At 50.0% G+C, this 21535-nt stretch overlaps 1 protein-coding gene and 1 pseudogene across 1 annotated transcript in view; one reads left to right on the top strand and one right to left on the bottom strand.

Moving 5' to 3' along the window:
- Positions 1–17671, bottom strand: part of LOC135404684 (zinc finger protein 721-like) — a 224785-nt gene extending 207114 nt beyond the window's left edge. The window contains exon 1 of the mRNA XM_064639422.1: positions 16662–17671. Coding sequence (XP_064495492.1) covers positions 16662–17626 — 965 coding nt within the window. The 5' untranslated portion in view covers positions 17627–17671. The remainder of the gene's footprint in view (positions 1–16661) is intronic.
- Positions 1993–10561, top strand: LOC135405320 (ribosomal oxygenase 2-like; annotated as a pseudogene).
- Positions 17672–21535: the final 3864 nt, after the last annotated feature.

Below are 21535 nucleotides of genomic sequence, written 5' to 3' on the forward strand. Positions count from 1 at the left end.
CGGGAGGGGGGAGCGGGGACACCGCGTGTCCTCGGAGCCGCTGTGCCCGGCGGTATTCCCGCTGCGTCCGGCGGTATTCCCGCTGTGCCCGGCGGTATTCCCGCTGTGCCCGGCGGTGTTCCCGCTGTGCCCGGCGGTATTCCCGCTGTGCCCGGCGGTATTCCCGCTGTGCCCGGCGTTAATTCCGCTGTGCCCGGCGCTATTCCCGCTGTGCCCGGCGGTATTCCCGCCGCTTCCCAGGGAGCTGCCGTGGTGTGGGAGGGAACAGCCCTGGCGGGGAGCAGCTGCTCCCGTGTGGGGTTCTGCGCTGGGGTTTGTCCTCCAGCCCGGCACGGAAGGAATTGGGGGTGCTGGTGGGTGGAAAGTTGGGGCTGAGCTGGCGCTGAGCTCCCAGCCCAGAAATCCGGGCGTATCCTGCATCCCATTCAGCGGGCCGTGGGTGAGGGAGGGGGTTCTGCCCCTCTGCCGCGCTCTGGTGATTCTCCACCTGGAGCGCTGCATCCAGCTCTGGAGCTCCCAGCGGGAGAAGGGCACAAACCTGTTGGATCAAATCCGGGGAAGGCCAGGAAGATGATGAGAGGGATGGAGCAGCTGCGGAGACAGGCTGGGAGAGTTGGGATGGCTCAATCTGGAGAAGTCTCTGTGGAGACCTCCTTGCAGCCTGTCAGGACTTAAGTGGTGCAAGAAAGATGGAGAGGGACTTTTTATGAGGGCCTGTAGCTGCAGGACAAGGGGCAATGGGTTTAAGCTGAACGGTTTAGGTTTAGACTAAATGTAAGGGAGAATTTTTTTCTGCTGGAGGGTGGTGAGGCATTGGCTCAGGTTGCCCCGAGAAGCTGTGGATGCCCCATCCCTGGCAGTGCTCAGGGCCTGGTTGGATCCTGTTGGATGGGGTTTGGAGCAACTAGATCTTGTGGAAGGTATCCCTGCCCATGGCAGGGGGCTTGGAACAGCTGTAATAACCAGCAGAACGCTACAGAACAGCACGTGTTGTAAATGAAGCTGCGTTCTATGAATAGTAAATATCTGAATGTAACTTCTTTAAATCAGTGTGAATGAGCTGAGAGGTTGGTACAATGGATTTAGGTCTGGAATTCAAAACTGTTAATCCAGGCTTGGTTGCATTTGTGTTGCTGTCATTTGGGGATGTCAGCTTTAGATCTTGGTGCCTTCAGCAGCATCTTCAGATCTTGCTGTCAGTCAGGGACTGATTTTCAGTCTTTAATTTTTTACGCGTTCCCTTGCCTCGTGCTGCAGTTGGGAATGTTCATTCTCTCAGGAAGGAGGTGATGTGAATTCCCTCCTGCAGGGCTGAGGTGACCCTCGGTTACTGTTGAGGGACAGGCTGTGCAGGAGCTGCTGATGAAACACTGCCCAGGAGTTAGTGGGCCAGCAAGGGTGTCCTGCTGCACAGAAGAACTTAGTGCTGCATGTAAATACCAGAACTGGAGTTTAAGTTTCAAAATACGGGATCTGTGTAAATAAAAGTATCTCAACAAATTGATAGCATTTCCTATCACATGGGTGTAGGGAGTAGAGCTGTCATTTTTACTTAGAAATTATGGCATCAGCACGTTCAAACTTCTCAGGTGTTGGCTTTCCAGACTTGCACAGTTACCTACCGTTACTTGATTTCCCCCTTAACTTTCCTGAGAATTTGGCAGCCAAAGCATTTGTAGATCAACTTCTTTATTTTTGCATAATGGTACACAATCATACTATCTGCCTGGGAAAAACAAAGTAAATGACTTCCAGCTTTAAAATGAAATGTCTGTGCTTGTATGAAAGAATTCTTTTTGTTCTACATAAACAAAGTTTGACAGCTCGACAGGACTGAAAGCAGAATCTTGGCCTTTTAGTTCTTAAACTGGTCAATTTTACAAGTTTTAAACTTGTAAATGTAGTAACTACAGAGCATCAACAGGAAGGCCTAACAATGTTCCCTGTCTTCTGTAAATTGTTAATGCTTTGGAGCAAATAGTGAGGCTCTGAAACCAGAGCTGTTCCCGGGATACTCTGATATCCCACTGGGTAGGGTAAGAGTTGTTGCTCTGGGCCCGTGAGCTCTTGAGGTTGTGTTGCTGGTTGATTGTTTTGGTCCTCTCTCCTCTTGAACAGGAACCATGCCCAAGAAAGGAGGGAAGCATGCTGAAATGGGAAAAGAAACACAGACACAGTGTAAACGAGCAAAGCTGGAAGCAGCTTGTTCTCCCTCAGTCCTGAGTTTTGAGAACCCAGACAGCCTCTTTGGGAGCTTGATCTCTCCCATCAAAGAAGAGGTGTTTTTCAAGGAGTACTGGGAGCAAAAGCCACTGCTCATCCAGAGCAATGATCCCCTGGTGGCTGCTTACTGCCTGTCCCTGTTCCAGCTGTCAGACTTGAAGGAGCTGTGCAGCCAGGGCCTGTACTTTGGGCGAGATGTGAATATCTGCAGTGTGTGAATGGAAAGAAGAAGGTTTTAAATAAAGAAGGCAAAGTGAATTACATGCAGCTGAAGAAGGATTTTGACCAGAAAAAGGCAACAATACAGTTTCATCAGCCTCAGAGATTTAAGGTGGGATTGTTTCACTGGATATAATTGATGCTGGCTTAATAATGTGGTGTGTTTTGCTTGAGTTGCACTAGACATGGCTTCATCTCTGTCCCCAGGGCAAGTGGTTGACATTGATGACCTGCTGAAATCTTTACATGAACTGTATTAAAACACAGTTTATACTTTTGCACTGTCCATCATGTTTCACTGCTCTGCAGTAAGAACAAAATCTGATTCATGCTATAATATGTATAATAATATATTCTTTTTAAAATTTTGCTCTGTCACGTAAAAGTTTGGAAAAAAACCCAAATGCACAAAATTGATGATTAGGCATCTGTGCTTAAATTATCCCTTCTGCCCCACTGTTCCCTTGTGCAAACTTTGTGGCTTTTGAGCCACTTCCCTTTAATGGAGGGTAAGGTGTGAAACCACGTGAAATATTTCCAGTGTTCTTGCCAGTGAATTGCACCATGGAAAGGTACCAGCCCATTTTAGCTGAGTGTTCTCAGTCCTTGAGTTTGAGAACGAGACAGTGGTGCTGCACAGTTGTGTAAGGGACTTGGATTCTTGGAGGTGCATTGATTCAGGTAGTCTTGAAGGTGTCAACACAACTGAATTGTGAGGTGGACCCAAATAAGATCCCAAATACAAGCTGAGTCCCAGGTATAGTGTTCCTGGCTGCTGTCAGCTTTAATGGCCAAGCTGCACTTGTGTGGATCTGGTACTTGGCACGTTCTGCTGTTTCCCTTCGGTGCCTTGTCTGTCACATGTGGGGTGTGGATGAGTCAAGTTTGGTTTTGAATATTCCCAAATGATTGGAGTAACTGGTGAAAGGTCTCTAACCTTTGTATGTTCTCTCTGGTGAGAGAATGCAGGTCCTGCATGTGCTTCTTGTCTTATGGTGTTTTGCTGTTTGTGGGATTATTTTCCTCTGTTCAGCCTTGTCTGTCTGGTTGTGCAGCCTAAAGATGGCACAGGGAAGAGAACAAACCCAGGCTGGGGCACCAGACTTTTTGGCTTAGCAATGACTCTCATGGCAGATCCCCTTTGCATCTCCAGTGCTCTCCTTCAGGAGAAACACTGGTCCAGAGCACCTTCCTTCCCAGCCTCTGTGTCCCTGATGTGATCATTCTTCCCAAGCCATGGGGAGGATGTGGGCTGGGCTTGGCTGAGCTCTTCAGCAAGTAACAGCATCTTTTTTTTTTACAGGAGGAGCTGTGGAAGATTCAGGAGAAGCTGGAGTGCTACTTTGGGTCTCTGGTGGGGTCCAATGTTTCCATCACTCCCCAGGGATCCCAGGGCCTTCCTCCTCACTATGATGATGTTGAGGTAGGACAGCACAACCTTGCCTGTGAAACTGTGCATGGGCTTTTGCTGATGGCAGTGTTTGCTGTTGTGTGTGTGCTTCTAACCCTCTCCCCCACTAAACATTATAGGAAAATGTTTTTTTTTTTTTTATTTGTGTTTCCTTGTAGTCGTTTTTCTTACATATTTTTGCTGAAAAATTACTAATAGTAATATCTAATCATAATATCATGTAAACTGGGTTTTCCAGACCTGGTATTTCCATTAGATAAAAAGAGAAGTTTGTTTTCACAGCTGCAGAAGCTTTCTAGCACCTGTTTTTTCATTTTCACTTCATTCAGGCCCCAAGAATTTACAAGTCCTTTTTCCTTTACTAAGTACTTGCTCTTTCTTCAGCTGGACTGTAACAGCAGACTGGTTGTGCTTGTTGGTCCTGCTGTTTTTAAGAAGTTACTGATATGATGAAATCCTGTGGTCCAAATGCATTTTAAATCAGCTTCTAAAAGAAACATACAAATATACACTGCGTTATAAAGAAAAAAATGGACTATCCCACTTAAACCAAATCAAAAAATCCAATTCTTATATGTATATTTTGCTTTTTAATATTTTCATTTCCATTCAATACACCTGGAGTTTCACTTTCCTTATGCTTGTTATTCAGCAGCCTCACATCCAGCATTTCTAACTCAGGCCATCTACCCCCATTGGGCACCCTATAGAGGTTTCTGATGCTCTGTTGGGGATAAGCCAAAATTAGTTCAAATTTAAATTTCTCTGAATTGTAGCTATCTAAAAATGAATGTGAAAGGAATTACTTCCTTATGGATTTGGATTTATGGTCTTTTGCAGGTGTTTATCCTTCAGCTGGAAGGCGAGAAACACTGGCGGCTCTATAAACCAAGGGTGCCTTTAGCTCGGGAATATGATGTGGAATCAGAAGATAGGATTGGGAATCCCACACATGAGTTCATATTAAAGGTATGAGAATTTCACTGCCTTAGGTGGTCTGGGCTGTGATTGCCAGAAAAGTTAAAAGTGGTCCATTTCTTGAAGGCAGTGATTGTGGCTGTGAAACTGAGGGGAGGGTTTGCACACTGCGAGCATGAGAAATTTGGGTGATAGTTGTCTGTATCCTTTTTTAAAGGTATCCTTTGCTTCTAGTATTTAAATAATGGGCCAAAAACCCCAGTTATTTCTGTAAATTGACTAGTACTCTCCAGGTTGGGCACCCTGACTCCTAGGTCATGTTTGTGGAGTTGTGTGCAGAAAAAACACTGGGTTTGTGTATGGTTCTAAAACATTTTTATGCTTTTACATGCTGCCTGTAATCCCTCAGGCTAATCCTTCTGTGCATGAGACTTACTGCTGCACTGAACATTGTCACTGTTCTGGTGAGTGAGATTTAAATATTTATCCTTGGCTGATAAAGAAAAGCATGAACCAAACCCCATATAAACTTGCTGTATTAATTGCTCTTCCTTTTTCCAAACCTGAAATTCAAGTGTTTGGTTGGTGGTTGATTTTTGGAATAAAAGGAACATTTCATGAAGATTACTGAGTGTCAGCAGGGAATCTGGTGCTTGTCCTGTTCTGTTTTACCTGCTTTTGAAGTGTTACTTGTCCAGCTGGTGGTGCTGCTCCATGTTGGAATCCTCAGGAGTTTCTCTGCCTTTTGGCCTGTTAGGGAGCCTCTCTCTGCTCTTCTCAGTGTCCAGAGCTGCATTTGGGTGTAGGTGTTTTAGGAATAGTGTGACCCATTGGATGGGATGCTGACATCATGAGCTGTGTTGTTTGACAGAGGGGAATATTCAATCGTCATCGTGTACTGGGTGATGCAAAGTCTAGTAAATTACAGTTCCCTTTTTCATTTCTGGAATATTTTGGACCAGACTTCAGTGCCTTTCATTTTTATGGAATAGTGATGGGCTTAAAAGTTATCCAAGTTTTTAATTTATTTTTCTTCTGTTTGCTGTTGTTCACTTCCTGTGACCCATTTCTTCTGGGTGGCTGGTGTCAAAGTTTGGTTGTCTCTTTGTGGCTGCCTCTGAGGGGGGTGCTGTTGTTTGACTCTATTTCCTCCCTAAACATCTTTCTAGAATATTTCCTTTCTCCATCTTTCAAATGAAGAGAATTCAGAATACTCTTGGTTGGTGTAGTCCCCACTCTGGTAAGGAAGGCAGTTTTCTTTGACTGTGCTGTCCAACTCTGTAGGTGTTTACAGGACAAGCCATAAGTAAACTTTTATTTCCTTCTTGGAGGCAATTTTATGTGCTTTACACCTTTCTTGTCTTGACTTTCCTTATCTAGTTTTTTTTCAGTGTGGAGTTTTAATTTACATAGGTGAGAAGAAAGATAGGGAGGAGGAGGAGGAAGGTCGTACCTGTTTTTTAAGTGCTTTAACTGAAAATCTCAGACAACAGTATTGTAACAGATTACCATTTTTATAGAATATTTGGCTTTTCTCATGGAATACTAGCCTTTTCTTTTGATGTGATGTGACCAAATCCCCATTTCACTGCTCCTCTGCCAGCCCACTGTGTTGCCAGCAGGTCCATCTCAGCTGCTTCTTTGTCCTCTTCCTGCAGCTCAGTGGGAGTCTGTGTGTTCTGTGATGTTAAAAAGCTTGTTTCACGTTTTCAGCAAATATTGACAGCAGGTTGGAAAGTTTAAGGTTCTGAACTTCTGGCTTAGTGTTCTTTATGTTATTAAAGTGTACATTGCAGGACTGCTCCATTTTGTGATTCTAAAGGATATATATTGTCAGACTGTCTGCTCAGAGAGTATTTTCTCTGACTGCAGTAAGGTTTGACCTGGTGCCCTAAACATATCAATTTTCTTGCAGCCAGGTGACTTACTGTACTTCCCAAGAGGGACCATCCACCAAGCTGACACTCCTCTTGGGACCTCCCATTCAACACACGTGACCATCAGTACCTACCAAAACAAGTAATTGTTCTTTATCTTTTGTTTTGTGTGGCTTTCCTCTGCCAAGTGATGTGTGTGAGGAGTACAGACCTGAGATGTGGTGAAGTTTTGGGGCTTGGGGGAAGGAGGGGAGCAAGAAGACTGTTGTTGTTTGAAGCAGCCTGTTTGAGAGGTTTTCATGCAGCAAGCTTGATTGCTTTTTAATTGCTTATTTTATTATTTACCAGCTGTAGGCTTTAATGTGGAAAATGCTACAACTGCAAACTCACTTCTGTATTTAAAGAAATCTCTCATCAGTGGCTGAAGTTACTGTTCATTTCATAGCTCAGATAAAGAGTCATGAGTTACTCCTTTCATCATGTTTTCTCCTGTATTTGATAGTCACCTGCACTAATCTTCTGACAGATTTGCTGCCAGTTCTTCCTTGCAAACATTTTCTGCTTATCTGTGTTTTTTTTTTATCTCCTACCCCATGTATGCAAGTCAGATTTCTTATGACACACTCCCAGTCCTTGTGCCCACACTGTTATCACACAGGGAAATGTTCTTGCCAACCTAATCAGCCTCCCAGATGCTGGGTTTGGAGCCATTGGTCTGAGTTAGGAATTAGGAAGGGCAGAACAAGTTTGGGCATATTCTAGATAACTGTGAGATGAATCTCTAACCACCAGCTGTGCCATTCTGGAAGCCAGGATGGGCTGGTAACTCTTCATCTGGCCACTCCTCCAACATGGAGAAAGGGTTAAGAGGAAGCTGCTCAAAGGTGTCAGTCTTCTTAAAAGTTGGGTTCAGATTATTTCAATTTACACATGTGTTCTTTTATTCAGAAGGTAAAAAAAAACTAACCCCAGAAAACAGGAGAGGAAAAGGAAAAGCTGCTCTTCTTCCAAGGTTAAAAAGTGGAGTCATCCCTCGTTAAGGCTGTTGGTAATGAAGTGCTGACATCCTGCCTCTGCACCTCCTGTCAGCAAGTGCAGGGAAAACAAGCAGGAGTCCTGGTGCAGGCTGGTGTTCTGACTTGTAGATGGAAGTATGATCTGGAAGCATTTCCTTGGCAAATTGAAGAGAAATCCTTGAAAGCAGCTGTGGAGGAAGTGCTGGTGGAGGTGGCACTTCCAGGTATTTTCAGGTTTGTCTGGGCCAGATCCCAGCAGGAGAGAAGTGTGCACATGCGGGATAAGCAGGGCAGTTTGGAAAAGCAGTGAGTAGCTGAAGACAGTTGCTGGCAGATGGAGACTATGGGGGCAAAAGAAGGGAAGTAGTGAGGAGTAGATGTCTAATTCCTTTCACTGGCCAGAGTTCTTCCCTCCCACTGTGTAGCAGACAGTGGAACACTTGAGTGGAGATGATAAAAAGATATTGAGACTACAAAAAGTGGCACTTTTTCCTAAACTAAAGTAGTGTCTAGAGATCAGAGCTGACAGCCAGGAGTGCTGAGGGAGAACAAGAGCAGAGGGTGAAGTGTATGTTGGAGGACAGGCCCTGCCCTGCTGCCTGCCCTGGGTGGGTGGGAGTTCTGCTGGCAGCCCTGGATGTTTGTCCATTAAATCAGCCTCAGGGTGTGGGAGGGAAGAAGGTCCCCCATGGACAGGGCAGCACTTTGGCGTGAGCCTCTTCCTGCCCAGGTCGACTCAAGCTGGGCCCAGAAGGTGCAGGCAGGAGTAGGATCCTCCCTCTCCTCCTCTGGTTTATTGTTACAAGTGGGGAACAGAAGCACAGGGATCAAAGCCAGCCAATGTTTTTGGTTAAGGATGTAGGCTAAGAATGGGGATTTAATGCAAACAAGACACCTACAAACTGCCTGTCAGGTGTCATTAAAATCCCTGCAGGCATCTTGGTTTTGGGGTCGTCATTAAGTTTCTAGTCAAGCTGAAAACTGATGCCCTGTTGGATTTGATAACCCTGGGTACGTTTCCTCCTGCAATAGAAATGTCTCAAAAGCACATGAAGTGACAAAACCAACCCCACCCACTTCACTGTGTGCAGTGGGGCTGTATGTGCCTGTGGCTGGATGATAAAGACCCCAGGAGGAATTCATCAATCCCTTCAGCTGCAGTCACTGATAAATGGCAAGCACCTGGAAGCAGAAGAAACTGGACCCTTCTCAAGCCCTTCTCAAGTTGTGATGCCTGTTTTATTTCAGTGCAGCTATTTCAGGAACTTTTTTTTTTGTTTGTTTCTTCCTGTCCATCAGCTCTTGGGGAGATTTCTTACTGGATGCAATTCCTGGCCTGGTGTTTGACACAGCAAAAGATGACGTGGCGCTGCGGACGAGCATCCCGAGGCAACTGCTGATGGTAGGTAGGTGGGACTGAGGGAATAATGGGGCACCCTGGTGGAACTTCAGCACTTGATCTGCTCTGAAGGCTCAGTGCAATGGCACTGCCTTGTCTAGCAGCCCAGCCACTTCTTTTGAAGTCTTCAGGATGACTCTTCTGAGGTTGGCTCCATCTCAAGCATTGCCTAATTCATTACACTGCTTTTCTTTCCTATCACAGTGTCCTTGTATGGCTTGTTTCCTTCTAAAAGTAATGCTATTTGCTTGGGATCTCTCAGGCATAATTCCTCTGAGGCCAAGCTTTTCAGTCTTTAAAAGTGAGTGGATATGTAAATTGTTGTGTGACCTCTTTATGGTGATCCTGTCGTGCTGATCAGCTCCAGGAGGAACAAGTGTCTCTTCAACTGCATTTGCTTGTCCTTTAGCATTGCAGCAGCCCCAGAGCAAGGGAAAGTGAGCTTTCATGGGGAATGTGTGAAACAAACCAAGGTGGTTGTTTTGGGACTAAGTGTTAACCTTGCAGAGATAAAAGAGGAGTGTCCAGAGTTTTACAGCATTTCTGTCCTGGCTTAGGCCTGATCTGTGCAGCTTGAATTCACGTGTGGACATTTAGCAGGTGAATGCAGCTGACTCCACCAAAAAGCTGAGCAGCCTTTTGAGGAGGCTTGCAGACCACCTGGACCACCCCAGGGAACTGAGGTCATCTGACATGAAGAAGGACTTCATGATGCACCGGCTGCCGCCTTGCTTGGGATGTGACTCCGATTCCTTGACTCCAGGTGGGTTTTGAAGTTACTAAAACTGGCTGATGCCATGGTAGAGCTGTTGCTAACTCTGCTCCTCTTGGGACTTTTAGTATTTTATGGTAGGCAAAGATCCCAGTCCAGCATCAGCTTCATGTGCCGTGAGGCCCCACGTGTGTGTTTGCTCCCCGTGTCTAGTGGGAGAGATGACACTCCCTTCGAGTGGAATAAAGATTCTCCTAGACTGGAACTGGCAGCTGTGATAAACTGTATCCCGAGAGCATTTAACTGGTAGCAGTTTTCCCTGGGCTCTAGCTTGCTATTTATTATAGTTATTTGCAGACAGGAAAGGTGAGAGAATTAAAAAATCTCTTTCTCCTTGCCCCCTCCACAACCAGTTTGAGGACATGTGGGTGTTGAAACATAGCTTAACAAACAGTCCAGCCTTGAGAGAGTGGGGAGAGCACAGGGGGCTCAGTTTAACCGTTTGTCTGGTTTTCTGCCTTTCTAAGGAGGATTTATTTTTCTTAGGTGGGAGATTGCCAAAAATAGACAGCAAAATCAGACTGCAGTTCAGAGATCACACTCTCATCTCCGTGGAACCAGATCAGGAGAATGCTGTGGGTACAGTGAAGCCACCTCTGTACATTTGGGGTGGGCTGGGGAGTGCATGTGAGGCATGTGAGTTGTTGCTCTCCTGTGCAAAAGGTCTGTAAGGGTCATGCAGTTACACTGAGCTGGATCCTGCATCCCAGTAGGGTTTGTTAGGATACTGTGGGGTTGTTTGTTGAGTGATATGGCACATTCCAACCTTCTGGAGGGGGGCTTCAAAACTAAATTTTTGTTGAGTGATATGGCACATTCCAACCTTCTGGAGGGGGGCTTCAAAACTAAATTCAGCCTATGATTCTGTAGGGGAGGTACATGGCTTTTGTCTCAGGTTTGATGGGGTAGATCATTACAGCAGCTAAATGGCCTCTACAGGTCTTGATACTAGGGGTTTTTTTCTATTCTTTGTATTTAAGAACAGGAATAATTTATAAAAATAGGTTTTTCTCAAGAGAGGGAATTCTGCTGGTTGCAGCTGCTGCTGTGGCTGCATTTAGTCTTCACTTCTGGGTTATCTCTGTATCCAAGCAGGTGCCAGGGGCACTACTGAGTTGTTCCACAACATTGATACATGCATCTTGCATTATGCTGTGTTTATTCCCTAGGGATCACTGCCATGCTAACCCCATGTTAGATTCTGTATCCAATGGAACACACTGCAGGGGTGTTCATTTTAGGGTAGGGTGGGTCAGCACTGTGAGTAAAGACCTACCTTGTTCTGAAATGTACTTTTCAGGTTGTCTCTGTTCCTGCTCGCAGGTACAGTGTGCTTTTGCTGGGTCATAAATCCTTCCTAAGCATGGCTTTGAGCTTTGGAACCTTTATTTCTGCTTTTTGGGCAGTGAGATGCTGTGTCTTAGCTCTGTGATCCGAAACACTCGAATGGCAAAACAGGGCACAGTCTGTCCTTGTCTTGGTAATTACAGCAAGGCTTTTTGCCTGGCACTTATTTTTCTTTGGAAGTCAATCTCACTGGTCCTCCAGAGCTGAGGTTGTACACTGGCACCTGAACAACATGTGCAGATCCCAGAACATTCCTTCTTGCCCTTGAAGGCTCCAGGCCTGGGAATGGAGCTCCTCTGTGGTTGTGTCAAACTATATCCAAAGACTGCGTGTGGCAGCTAGAAATAAACTTCTGTTAGCTTCCAAAAATCATGGGTAGGGCTAGGCAAGAGTGTAAGTTTAAGGCTATTTAATTCTTCCATGTGTAAACCACAGGAGAAAGCCACATGCTGTAAACATCCCCACCTCAAAAAGCGTGCTAGAACACGGAATAGAGTTCAGCATTTTCCCTACGAAGATAAAACAGGCCTGGATAAAACCGAGTCTTCTGGAGAATGCTCTCAGGGACACCAGTGCCATGTGGAAAGGGAGCACATTCCTGCTGCTCCCTACCCACAGCCTCACACACTGCTGTGCAATAAGGACACTGCTCTCAGCTGAAGGATTTTTTTTCTGTTTCTTCTTCCCCAGCAGACTCAGGGGCTGCACTTTCCTTTGTCATACTTGGAAGCACTGAAGCAGATTTGGAGTAGCAGCACTTCATGTTAAAGAGCTCAACCTCACCTCAGATGAAGAGAAGGAAAACCTTGCCTTGTCCCTGTGGAGTGAATGTCTGATTGAAGTTCTTTGATGCTTCTGTGAATTAGCTGCTCCTCTAAAGGAGTGTTTCTGTCTATTAAGCATCTCCTGAGAGCGAGGCTTATTAAATTACTTTTTTATCCATCCAGCCTCTGGTTTGTGGTGCTGTCTAAACAAATACTTGCTTTTCTTTCCTCAGTTTTAGGAAACTGGGCATGGGGAAAAACAGGTAAGCTGCTCACTGTCTAGTGAGCTACAGCTCCATGTCTGGGGATGCACAAAGTCACTCCTAGTAACACCAATGCTGTGGTATCCCCTTCCATCTGGAGAGCTGCTAAAGTTATACATGGGGCAGGATCCAGAACCTTGGGCATGGAACAGTAACTTGTGTTTTGTAAAGTTCAGCAGCAAGAAAACACGTTTGTTCAGCTTGACTGCCCTGACAGGACAGAAGCTTCTCAGTAGAAGCTGTGTGTGTGTAACAGTTCGTTTGGATACATGTCCGGAATAAAGACAAGTGCCAGAAATATTCAAACACACAAAATATCTTTTATTACAGTGAGAATAATAATAATAGTAATAAACTTAGCAAGAGGAATTAAAAACTAAAAAGGATACAAACTAACTACCTTATCGGGTGGCATTAAAACAAATACTACGAACAGCATTTAATACAGTATTAACTAGTGAAAAGGGATACCAAAAAAGGATCTTAACACAATATTATGGATAACACGATATTGGTTAGTAAAGAGGGAAACAAAAGGAAAAATACCATAAACATAAAAGGGGAATTAAAGGAACACTAAAAGGATATTAAAAAGTTTGTTCTCTCAGTTGCTTCCTCTCAAAAAACTGTGCTTACCCACACAGACAGGCCAGGGCTGCCAGGATCTGCAGCAGCTGGTCGGTGCCCGTGCTTAGCGGGCGTCCCCACGGAACAACACAGTCTCCATGGCAGGATGAGGATCGCTCACCCCAGCAGTCCTGACACCCCATTTTATCAGCTCTACATTGCACCACGTAGGGCCAGTACCCAGTATAAGGTGATGCCTGAGTGGCAGCCAAACCCCACCTGTTCATCACCTGATAGCAACAGTCTGTGCATGCCCTGCTGTAGGGCAAGGGGTGAGCGACCCCTGCCCACATAATCTTCCTCCCATCATCATCTTTCTCACCCCTATGTATGACCTCTGCCACTGTGTTTCAAGGGTAGATGTATCTATCTTGCAATATGTAGCAAAACCAAGGAAGAACTCAGCTCTGATAATAGGGGATATCAAGCTGACTTGCTAAAAAGCACAATGGACCTTACAATTCGCTTGTGCCATGAAGTTACATTGTACCATACTCTGGCTGGTTTCACATCCTAATATGATTCCTTTCTCACGCCTCTATGCTCCACTGATCATCTAATTCAAAAGTACCCCCCTTACACCTGCCCCTGCCATGGGATGGCACTGAGGAGGATCTGCTGCATGGACTTCCCCGGTCCTGAGGTCAATGGGACAGGACAGGAGTTGCCCAGATCCTCCTTTTGGCCCTTCCTGGGGATGGGCATCCCATGTGCTTGTTGCCAGTCAGCTGGGATTTCTTCAGTTCTGCAGCACTGCTGGGGAATGAGTGAGAGTGGCTTGGCCAGCTCTTTCTCCAGCTCCCTCAGGACTCTTGGCTGCATCCCATGTGGGCCCAGGCACTTGGGGGGGTCTCACTGGCAGAGCAGGTCACTGACCATTTCCTCCTGCATTGTGGGGGCTTCACTCAGCTCCCCATCACCAACTCTCAGCCCTGGGAGCTGGGGATCCTGAGGACAACTGCTTTGGGTGTTAAAGACTGAGGAAAATAGAACATTAAGTCTCTCAGCCTTTTCTTCCTCCCCTGACACTGTGCTGCCCTCTGCATCCAGCAGAGGACGGAGACTCTCCTGCACCCTCCTTGTGCAGCCCAGGGATTTAGAGACACATTCTTTGCTGTCTATAAGTGCAGTGGCCAAATTCAGTTCCAGTTTGTCTTTGGCCTTTCTAATTTTCCTTCTACATGACCTCACCACATCCTTGTCTTCTCCCAAGTTTCCTGCCCCTCCTTCAGAGGTGAGACACTGCCTTTTTTGCCCTGAGTTCCAGTCTGAGTTCCCTGTTAAAGCAAGTTGTGCTTTTTGCCCCCCTGCTTGTCTTAGGGCACATGGGTACAGCTCCTAGAGCTTGAAGATTTCCTTTTTAAAGCACATTCAGCCTTCCTGGACTCTTTCGTCCTTCAGGAATGACTCCCAAGGGATTCCATCCATCATTCTCCTGGGAATGCCAAAGCCTGCCTGCCAGGTGTCCAAGGGGTCAGTTCTTCTGCCCCCTCCTTCCTTCCCCCACAAGGGATAACTCCCTCATTTTGTGTCCCTGTGCCCCAGACAGCTCTGACCACCACCTCACCCACCAGAGCCAGAATCACGGGATGCTTTGGCTTGGGAGGGATCTTAAAGAGCATCTCAGCACCCTCAGAGTCAAGAATTTCTTCCTACTGTCTCCTCCAACCCTTTCCTCTATCCGTGTGAAGCCACTGCCCCTTGTCCTGTCACTCCAGGACCTTGTCCAAAGTCTCTCTCCATCTTTCTTGTTGGCTCCCTTCAGGCACTGCAAGGCCACAATTAGGTCATCCCAAAGCCTTCTCTTCTCCAGGCTGAACAATCCCAATTCTCTCAGCCTTTCCTCGCAGCAGAGCTGCTCCATCCCTCTGATCCTCTTGCTGCTCCCCTCTGCACTCGCTCCAACAGGTCCACGTCCTTCCTGGGCTGGAGCCCAGAGCTGGAGGCAGCTCTGCAGGTGGGGCAGCATTACAGCCACACATGTTCCAGCAAGGACATGGTGGAACCTCATGGAACCAAGGACCATTGTGACACTGCAGGGCCTTCTGGAGCCAAAGGAGCCCGGGGACATTATGGAATCTCATGGAATCAAGGCAGCACTGTCACCCTGGGAAAACTCCTGGAATTCAGGGCCCATTGTGACACTGCAGCTCCCCATGGAACAAAAGGAACCCTGGGACGCTGCAGAAACTCATGGAATCAAGGGACCATTGGGACATTGAGGGGGTTGATGGAATCAGGAGTCCATTGGGACAATCCAGGGCCTCGTGAAATCAAAGGAATTCTGGGATACTGTCAAACCTCCTGGAACCAAGGGTTACCTGCTGACATGTGTGTCCTCCTGGAACCAAGGGAGCCCTGAGATATTTCTGAACCTCCCAGAATCCAGGGGCCATTGGGACCCTGCAGAACCTCCTGCATTCAAGTGCTCCTTGTGAAACTGCAGGCTCTCCTGGAACCCAAGGATTCCTGGAACACTGCAGAGCTCACAGAACCAAGGGGCCACTGTCCCACTGCAGCTCCTTCTGAAGCACAAGGGACCCTGGGACAATGGGAAATCTCCGAGAATCCCAAGGGCATTTTGGGACTGCAGGGCCTCATGGACCTAAAGGAACCTTTGGAGACTATGGAAGCTCATGGAATCCAGGGACCATTGTGACATGTGGGGCCTCCTGGAAGCAAAGGAACCCTGAGAATGTCTGTGGGAACAAGTTAAGGCAGCAGCAGCTGCATTCAGTTAATCAGGATCCAAAAGGAGTGTTTTGGCCCTGACTGGTGTTTTCCATCCAGAGAGTGCTGTTTGCCAAAGTGGAAACCACTTGGAACGCTCTGCATGGCAGCCTGTGTTTTTGTCTGGTGGCTGAACACAGCCAGCACATGAGGGGAGGGGAATGTGTGGGAGGCACTGCTTTTGGGCCATGCTGGGAATTCCAGTGGACTAAAAGACAAAGCCCAGGTGCTGTTTCCAAAGGAACCCCAATGAAAGGGGGATGCTGGAAAGATGGGAGGACAAGTCCTGGAATGGAATTCTGTGTGTGCAGCCTAAACTGTTTGGGGGGGAGAAATTGGAGATTGAGGGGACAATAGGAAAGTGGGAGGAACAGGGAAAAGGGTGGAAAAGGAGGGATAGTCTGGCAGGTCCCACAGTCCCATGGGGGTCTTTGGGCACAATCGGGCTAGGAAAGGGGGGGGCAGGCCTTGAGCTCCAAACTTCCTGTGGGGTGCTGGGGGCTGCTGGATCCAATCTCAGCTTTGGGTAATGACAACAGTTTCAGATTAGAGGAATTACAGAGGTGTGACTGAATCACTTTGGTCCCCCAGGTTTTAATGATGGCAAATCAGATCTATTGCTAGAAATGAATTTATTTAGAGATACAAATGATCAGACAAAAGATCTTCATCACAATTAGTGCACAATATACACACTAAAACTACCAGGAGTACAGGATAAGATAGGACAGTGCTCTACACGAAAGCAATTGTTGAAGCAATTCTACTCAAGCTGGCACAAAAGCAATGATTATTAATTGGAGATGGATGGAACATCCCCAGACCAACGCTCGTGGGGAGATCTCTGCTCTCAACCTCCAGCAGTGACCTTGGGGGTTCCCAGCCAAAGCAGGAATCTGCACACACACCCCTCCAAGAAGGGTTCTGTTGGAAGAAGCTGACCCTGGGAAAGGGGACTGGCCCTTTGTGGTCGAAAGGGATGGACTGACAGTCACTGGACTCCAGGGGTTGCTTCACCATCAGGGGGTTCATTCGGGGTGGAAGCAGCGGCCGAAGCTCTTCCCGCAGTCGAGGCACTGGAAGGGCTTCCCTTACTGGTGGGTCCGCTGGTGTCTGGTCAAGTTAGAGCTCCGGGTAAAGCTCTTCCCACACTCCCCACACTTGTAGGGCCTCTCCCCGCTGTGGATGCGCTGGTGGGTGACGAGGGTGGAGTTGTGCTTGAAGCCCTTCCCACAGTCAGTGCAGCGGAAGGGCCTCTCATCCGTGTGCGTCCGCTGGTGCACGAGGAGACGGTGGCTGGTCTGAAACCTCTTCCCACATTCCGAGCACTTGTAGGGTCGTTCACCGGTGTGGATGAGCTGGTGGATGTGGAGGCTGGAGCTGTGCAAGAAGCCCTTCCCACATTCCCCACACACATAGGGCTGTTTCCCAGTGTGGATGCGCTTGTGGGTGCAGAGGGTGGAGCTCTGGCTGAAGCTCTTCCCACATTCCCCACATGTGTACGGTCGTTCCCCAGTGTGGATGTGCTGGTGCTGGATCAGGTTGAAGCTGTCCCTGAAGCTTTTCCCACATTCCCCACATGAGTAGGGCCATTCCCCAAAGTGGATGTGCTGGTGGCGGATGAGGCTAGAGCTGTGGGTGAAGCTCTTCCCACATTCCAAGCACTTGAAGGGCTTCTCCCTGCTGGGAGGCTGATCAGGGACCACCAGGTCAGAGCTCCCCCTCAAGCTCCAGCTGCCTTCCCGGCACAGGCTGGCTCTTTCCTCCTCAGAGCACCCTGGGATGGCTTTGGAGCCCCTCCTGCGGGGGGATCTCCGGCCCTTTTCCTCCCCGCTGCCTTCCTGCGCCGGGGAGCCCTTCAAAACGGCCTCTCCCACCAGGGTCTCACGGGGGGATTTGTCCTCCGGGCTCTCCGTCCTCAGCTCAGGGCCTGGGGCAGGAAGCAAGAAGGACAGGCAGGGGATTTGCCTCCGGCCCACAGGGAAGGCCAAGGACATCCCCCCAACTCCGGCCCCGGCAGGACGGCGGCGCCAGCGGGGTTGTCCTGCAGCCGGGGCCATGCTCGGCTGACAGAGCCAGCACAACACCCGCCCAAAGGGACACTGACTTCCTCCTCACCTGCCTGGGGGGCCCAAGGCATCTTCCTCTTCCTCGCAGCCTCCTCCTCCATCCGCCCAAGCTTTAGGAAGGACAAATCCTGATGGGGGGGAAAACAAGGGCTGAGCGTGTTGGCTTGGGGGTTCCTCCTGCCCAAGTCCATCTCTAGAACTCACCAGGCATCCTGTGACCATAAAAACCTCCAAAACACCAAGATTCAGTCCAGAAAAACTCAAACTTCCTAGATTCAGGCAAAAACCCTCTCAAAAAGAGAAAGAAGACCCTCGCCCACCCAAACTGCAAAAAGTTGAGATTCAGCTAAAAAACTACTCCAAAATATGAAGGTTAACCCAAAGAAATTCTCCCAGGAGTTACCCATCTCTGGTTTGTCCCCTCTGGGGTTGGGAACAGCTTCCCTTTCTGAGATGCTGGGGGTCCCTCTCAGGGATGCTGGGAGTGTTGGGGGTCCCAAGGCTCCCTTCTCCTCTGACTCTCGCTTTCAGGATGCCAAGTTCCCAGACATTCCCCTTCTCCAGGTTCTCCACTTTGTTGTCCCAGGGATCCCAGGAGTCTCCACTGTCCAGGTTTCCCCTTCTCCACGCTCCCCATTTCAGGCTCACGGGGGTCCCGGGGCTCCTCCCTCTCCATGCTCCCCCCTCCAGGTTGCCAGGGGTCCCCCAGCTCCGGCATCTCCCCGCTCCGCCCTCCACACTCAGCAGCTTCCGGGCTCCACACCCACCCCCGGCACTCCCGGGGGGCCCCAAACCCGCTGTGTCCCCCCCGCTGGCACCGGGCTGACAATGGAGCCGGCGGGGCCTGACCCAGCAACACCAACCCCCACCATGGGGGGGGACCCACATCCCCCCGCCCACCGCCGGGGCTCTGCCACCAACCCAGCCCGGCACCCCCAAAAAACACCTCCTGCCCACCCCCAAGAGCCCCCATGGGTGGAGCAAAACAGCAACAGGAGGAGAACAATCACCCCCCCATCCCACAGGTGCCCGGGAAGGGGGAACTCGTCCCAAATATCCTGGGTGTAGCGTAGGGGGTCATGACATACTCGGGCTGCCAGCACAGATTTCCCTGCAAAGTCAGCAGTGAGTCAAGCTCTGGAGAGGAGATTGTGCCCCATGGATGGGATTGCAGAGGCTCCCTCAGGTCCCCAGCAGGAATCAGCAACAAGGAATAGACACAAAAGGCGCCCACAAAGATTTCAGAGAAAGTGTCCTGTAGGGAGGGGACAATGTCACCACACCAGGGCGGGGCTGGCAAGTGGCAGGCTGCTCCAGGGGTCTGCAAGAGGCCTTGTGCTCTGCTTGGCCCTACCAGTGCCTGGTACCAACACCCCCGGCTGCCCCTGGCCCTGGGCAGCTCTGCTGCCACAGGCTGTGCCCTCACCGTGGCCCTGCAATGGCCCTGCCTGTCCCTCACCCGTGGCCCTGCCCGTGGCCCTGTCCCTTGGCTCTCTCTCTGCCAGCTCAGTGTGGGGCACACGGGCTGGGGGTCCCTCCCAAGCCCCCCGGGCAGCCGGCGTTGGCTGGGGGGATGTGAGGGCTGGGCCTGCTCAGCACAGCCCCGGCCTCGTGCCCAGCGCCTCTTTCCTGACCCACACAAGACCTTCCCGGCCCCCCAGGGCTCCCCTGCTGCTGCCTCTGCTCCTGGCCCTGCCTTTGCTGCTCCCTTGGCTGGGGCAGTGGCTGCAGGGGGGGGATGGCAGCAGCTTCAGCTCCACAGCACTTCCTGGGGGGAGCTCAGCCCGGGGGGGATGGGCAGGGACCTGATGGGGATGGACAGGGGCCCAGCAGGGACAGACAGGGCCTGCAGGGGAAGGCACAGGGACAACCTGGTCCCCCACACTGACACCGCTGTCTCTGCTCCTCCTTGCAGGCTCCGTGGCCAGGCACAGTTTGTGTTCCTGGGTGCCCACCATCTCAGCACTTGGAGACGCTCAAATCAGCGCCCGCAGCTCTGCAGCAAAGCCCCAGCTCACCTGGCACACAGGGGATGGACACAGCACCTTCAAGGGGATGGGCACTCACAGCTTTGCCTCTCTTCCCACCACGGGGCTCTCCTTCCTCAGCAGCACCTCTGCCTTGCACTTATTCTCAGCCTCACCTCAGGGACAGCTCTGGGCTCACCTCCGCGCCACTTCTCAGCCTCACCTCAGGGCCTGGGCTCAAGGACAGGAACCTGCAGGGAGGGGACATCAGGTGCAAGCTGAGGGCTGCCTGCTTGCACTGGCCTTTGGGCTTCTTTCTCCTTCTACAACCAGCCCAGAACTCAGCCTACTTTGCTAACACCACAGATTTACACAGTAACCTTGGAGATAGATATGGACAGACATCTCTATCACCCTGGGGATAGAGCCTCAAGCATGTGCTGACATAGGAATGGGAATCAGAGAATCACAGAATCAGCCACGTTGGAAAAGACCTCCAAGATCATCAAGTCCAACCCTGGATCCAACCCCGCCGTGCTTCCCAGACCATGGCACTGAGGCCACATCCACTCTCACCTTCAACACCTCCAGGGACGCTGACTCCACCCCCTCCCTGCCCAGCCCATTCCAAGGCCTGATGACTCTCTCACCAAAAAATTGCTTCCTAAAATCCAACCTAAACCTCCCCTGGCACAGCTCAAGACCCAGCCCTCTTGTCCTACTGCTGCTTCCTGGCAGAACAGCCCCACCCCCACCTGGCTCCAACCTCCTGGCAGGGACTTGCAGACAGTCAGGAGGTCTCCCCTGAGCCTCCTCTTCTCCAGCCTCAACACCCCCAGCTCCCTCAGCCTCTCCTCACACCATCTGTTCTCCAGAGCCCTCCTGCCTTTCAGCGCATCAACACACCCCCAGCTTGGTGTCACCTGCACATTTGCTGATGAAATGCCTGGTTCTGCAGCAGCTGCAGATGCTCAAGGGGCAGCAGGACCAAGTCAGGGGCCTGGGGGGCTTTGGGGTGCAGGAGGGTCCTGGGGGAGATGGGGACGGGCTTTGGGGATTGGAGGCACAGACCAGGACAGACCAGTACCTCCTCACTGCTCCCCACATCTCTCCTGGAGCTGGGCCATGTTGTCCTGGGACACCTGAGCCCCCCCAGTGCCCTCCCAGTGCCTCCAGTACAGCCCACTGTGTTCCTGTCCCAGGGTGCCGGGTGATCCCTCTTTGGTGGGTTGGAAGGGATTTGAGGGGGGGGGCTGGGAGAGATTTAGGGGGATCTGGGAGGGGGGGGTTGGATAGGAATTTGGGGGGTTTTGGGGTGCTTTGGGTGTATTTAAGTGAGTTAAAAGGGGTCTTGGAAGGTCAAAGGGATCTGTAGGGGGAGGGGATTAAAAGGAAAATGGGGGTTGGGAGACATTTCTGGGGGTTAATGATATCTAGGGGGAAAGAGGGGGAGCAGCACCACGAGCAGGTGAGTCCTGATACTCCCCTGGGGTTCCCAATACTTTCTTGGTGTCCCTAATTCCCCCCTTAACACCCTGAGACCCCCCTGGTGTCTCCCATGTCCCCAGGGCCTCTCCATGGCCATAATTCCCCCAATTCCACTGTCCCCATACCCCACCCCACTGTCCCCAAACCTCAACTCTGATGTCCCCAAACTTCCATCTCACCCCAGGAGACCTCCCTGGATCCTCTGACACCAAAATCATCCCCCCTCCCCGCCACACTCACAGAAAGACCAAGGGCATCTGGGGACACACTGGGGACAGTTGGGAGGCTTTGTGGGGCACTGGGTGATTACTGGGGGATACTGGGACACACTGGGGGGAACCAGGGGGCACTGGGAGGGACTGGGGGGCTACTGAGGGACACTGGGAGGGCACTGGGAGGGACTGGGGGGGAACTGGGGCACACTGGGGGTCACTGGCAGAGAACT

This window comes from Pseudopipra pipra, chromosome W, assembly GCF_036250125.1.
Source record: "Pseudopipra pipra isolate bDixPip1 chromosome W, bDixPip1.hap1, whole genome shotgun sequence".
In the NCBI taxonomy this organism is placed as follows: domain Eukaryota; kingdom Metazoa; phylum Chordata; class Aves; order Passeriformes; family Pipridae; genus Pseudopipra; species Pseudopipra pipra.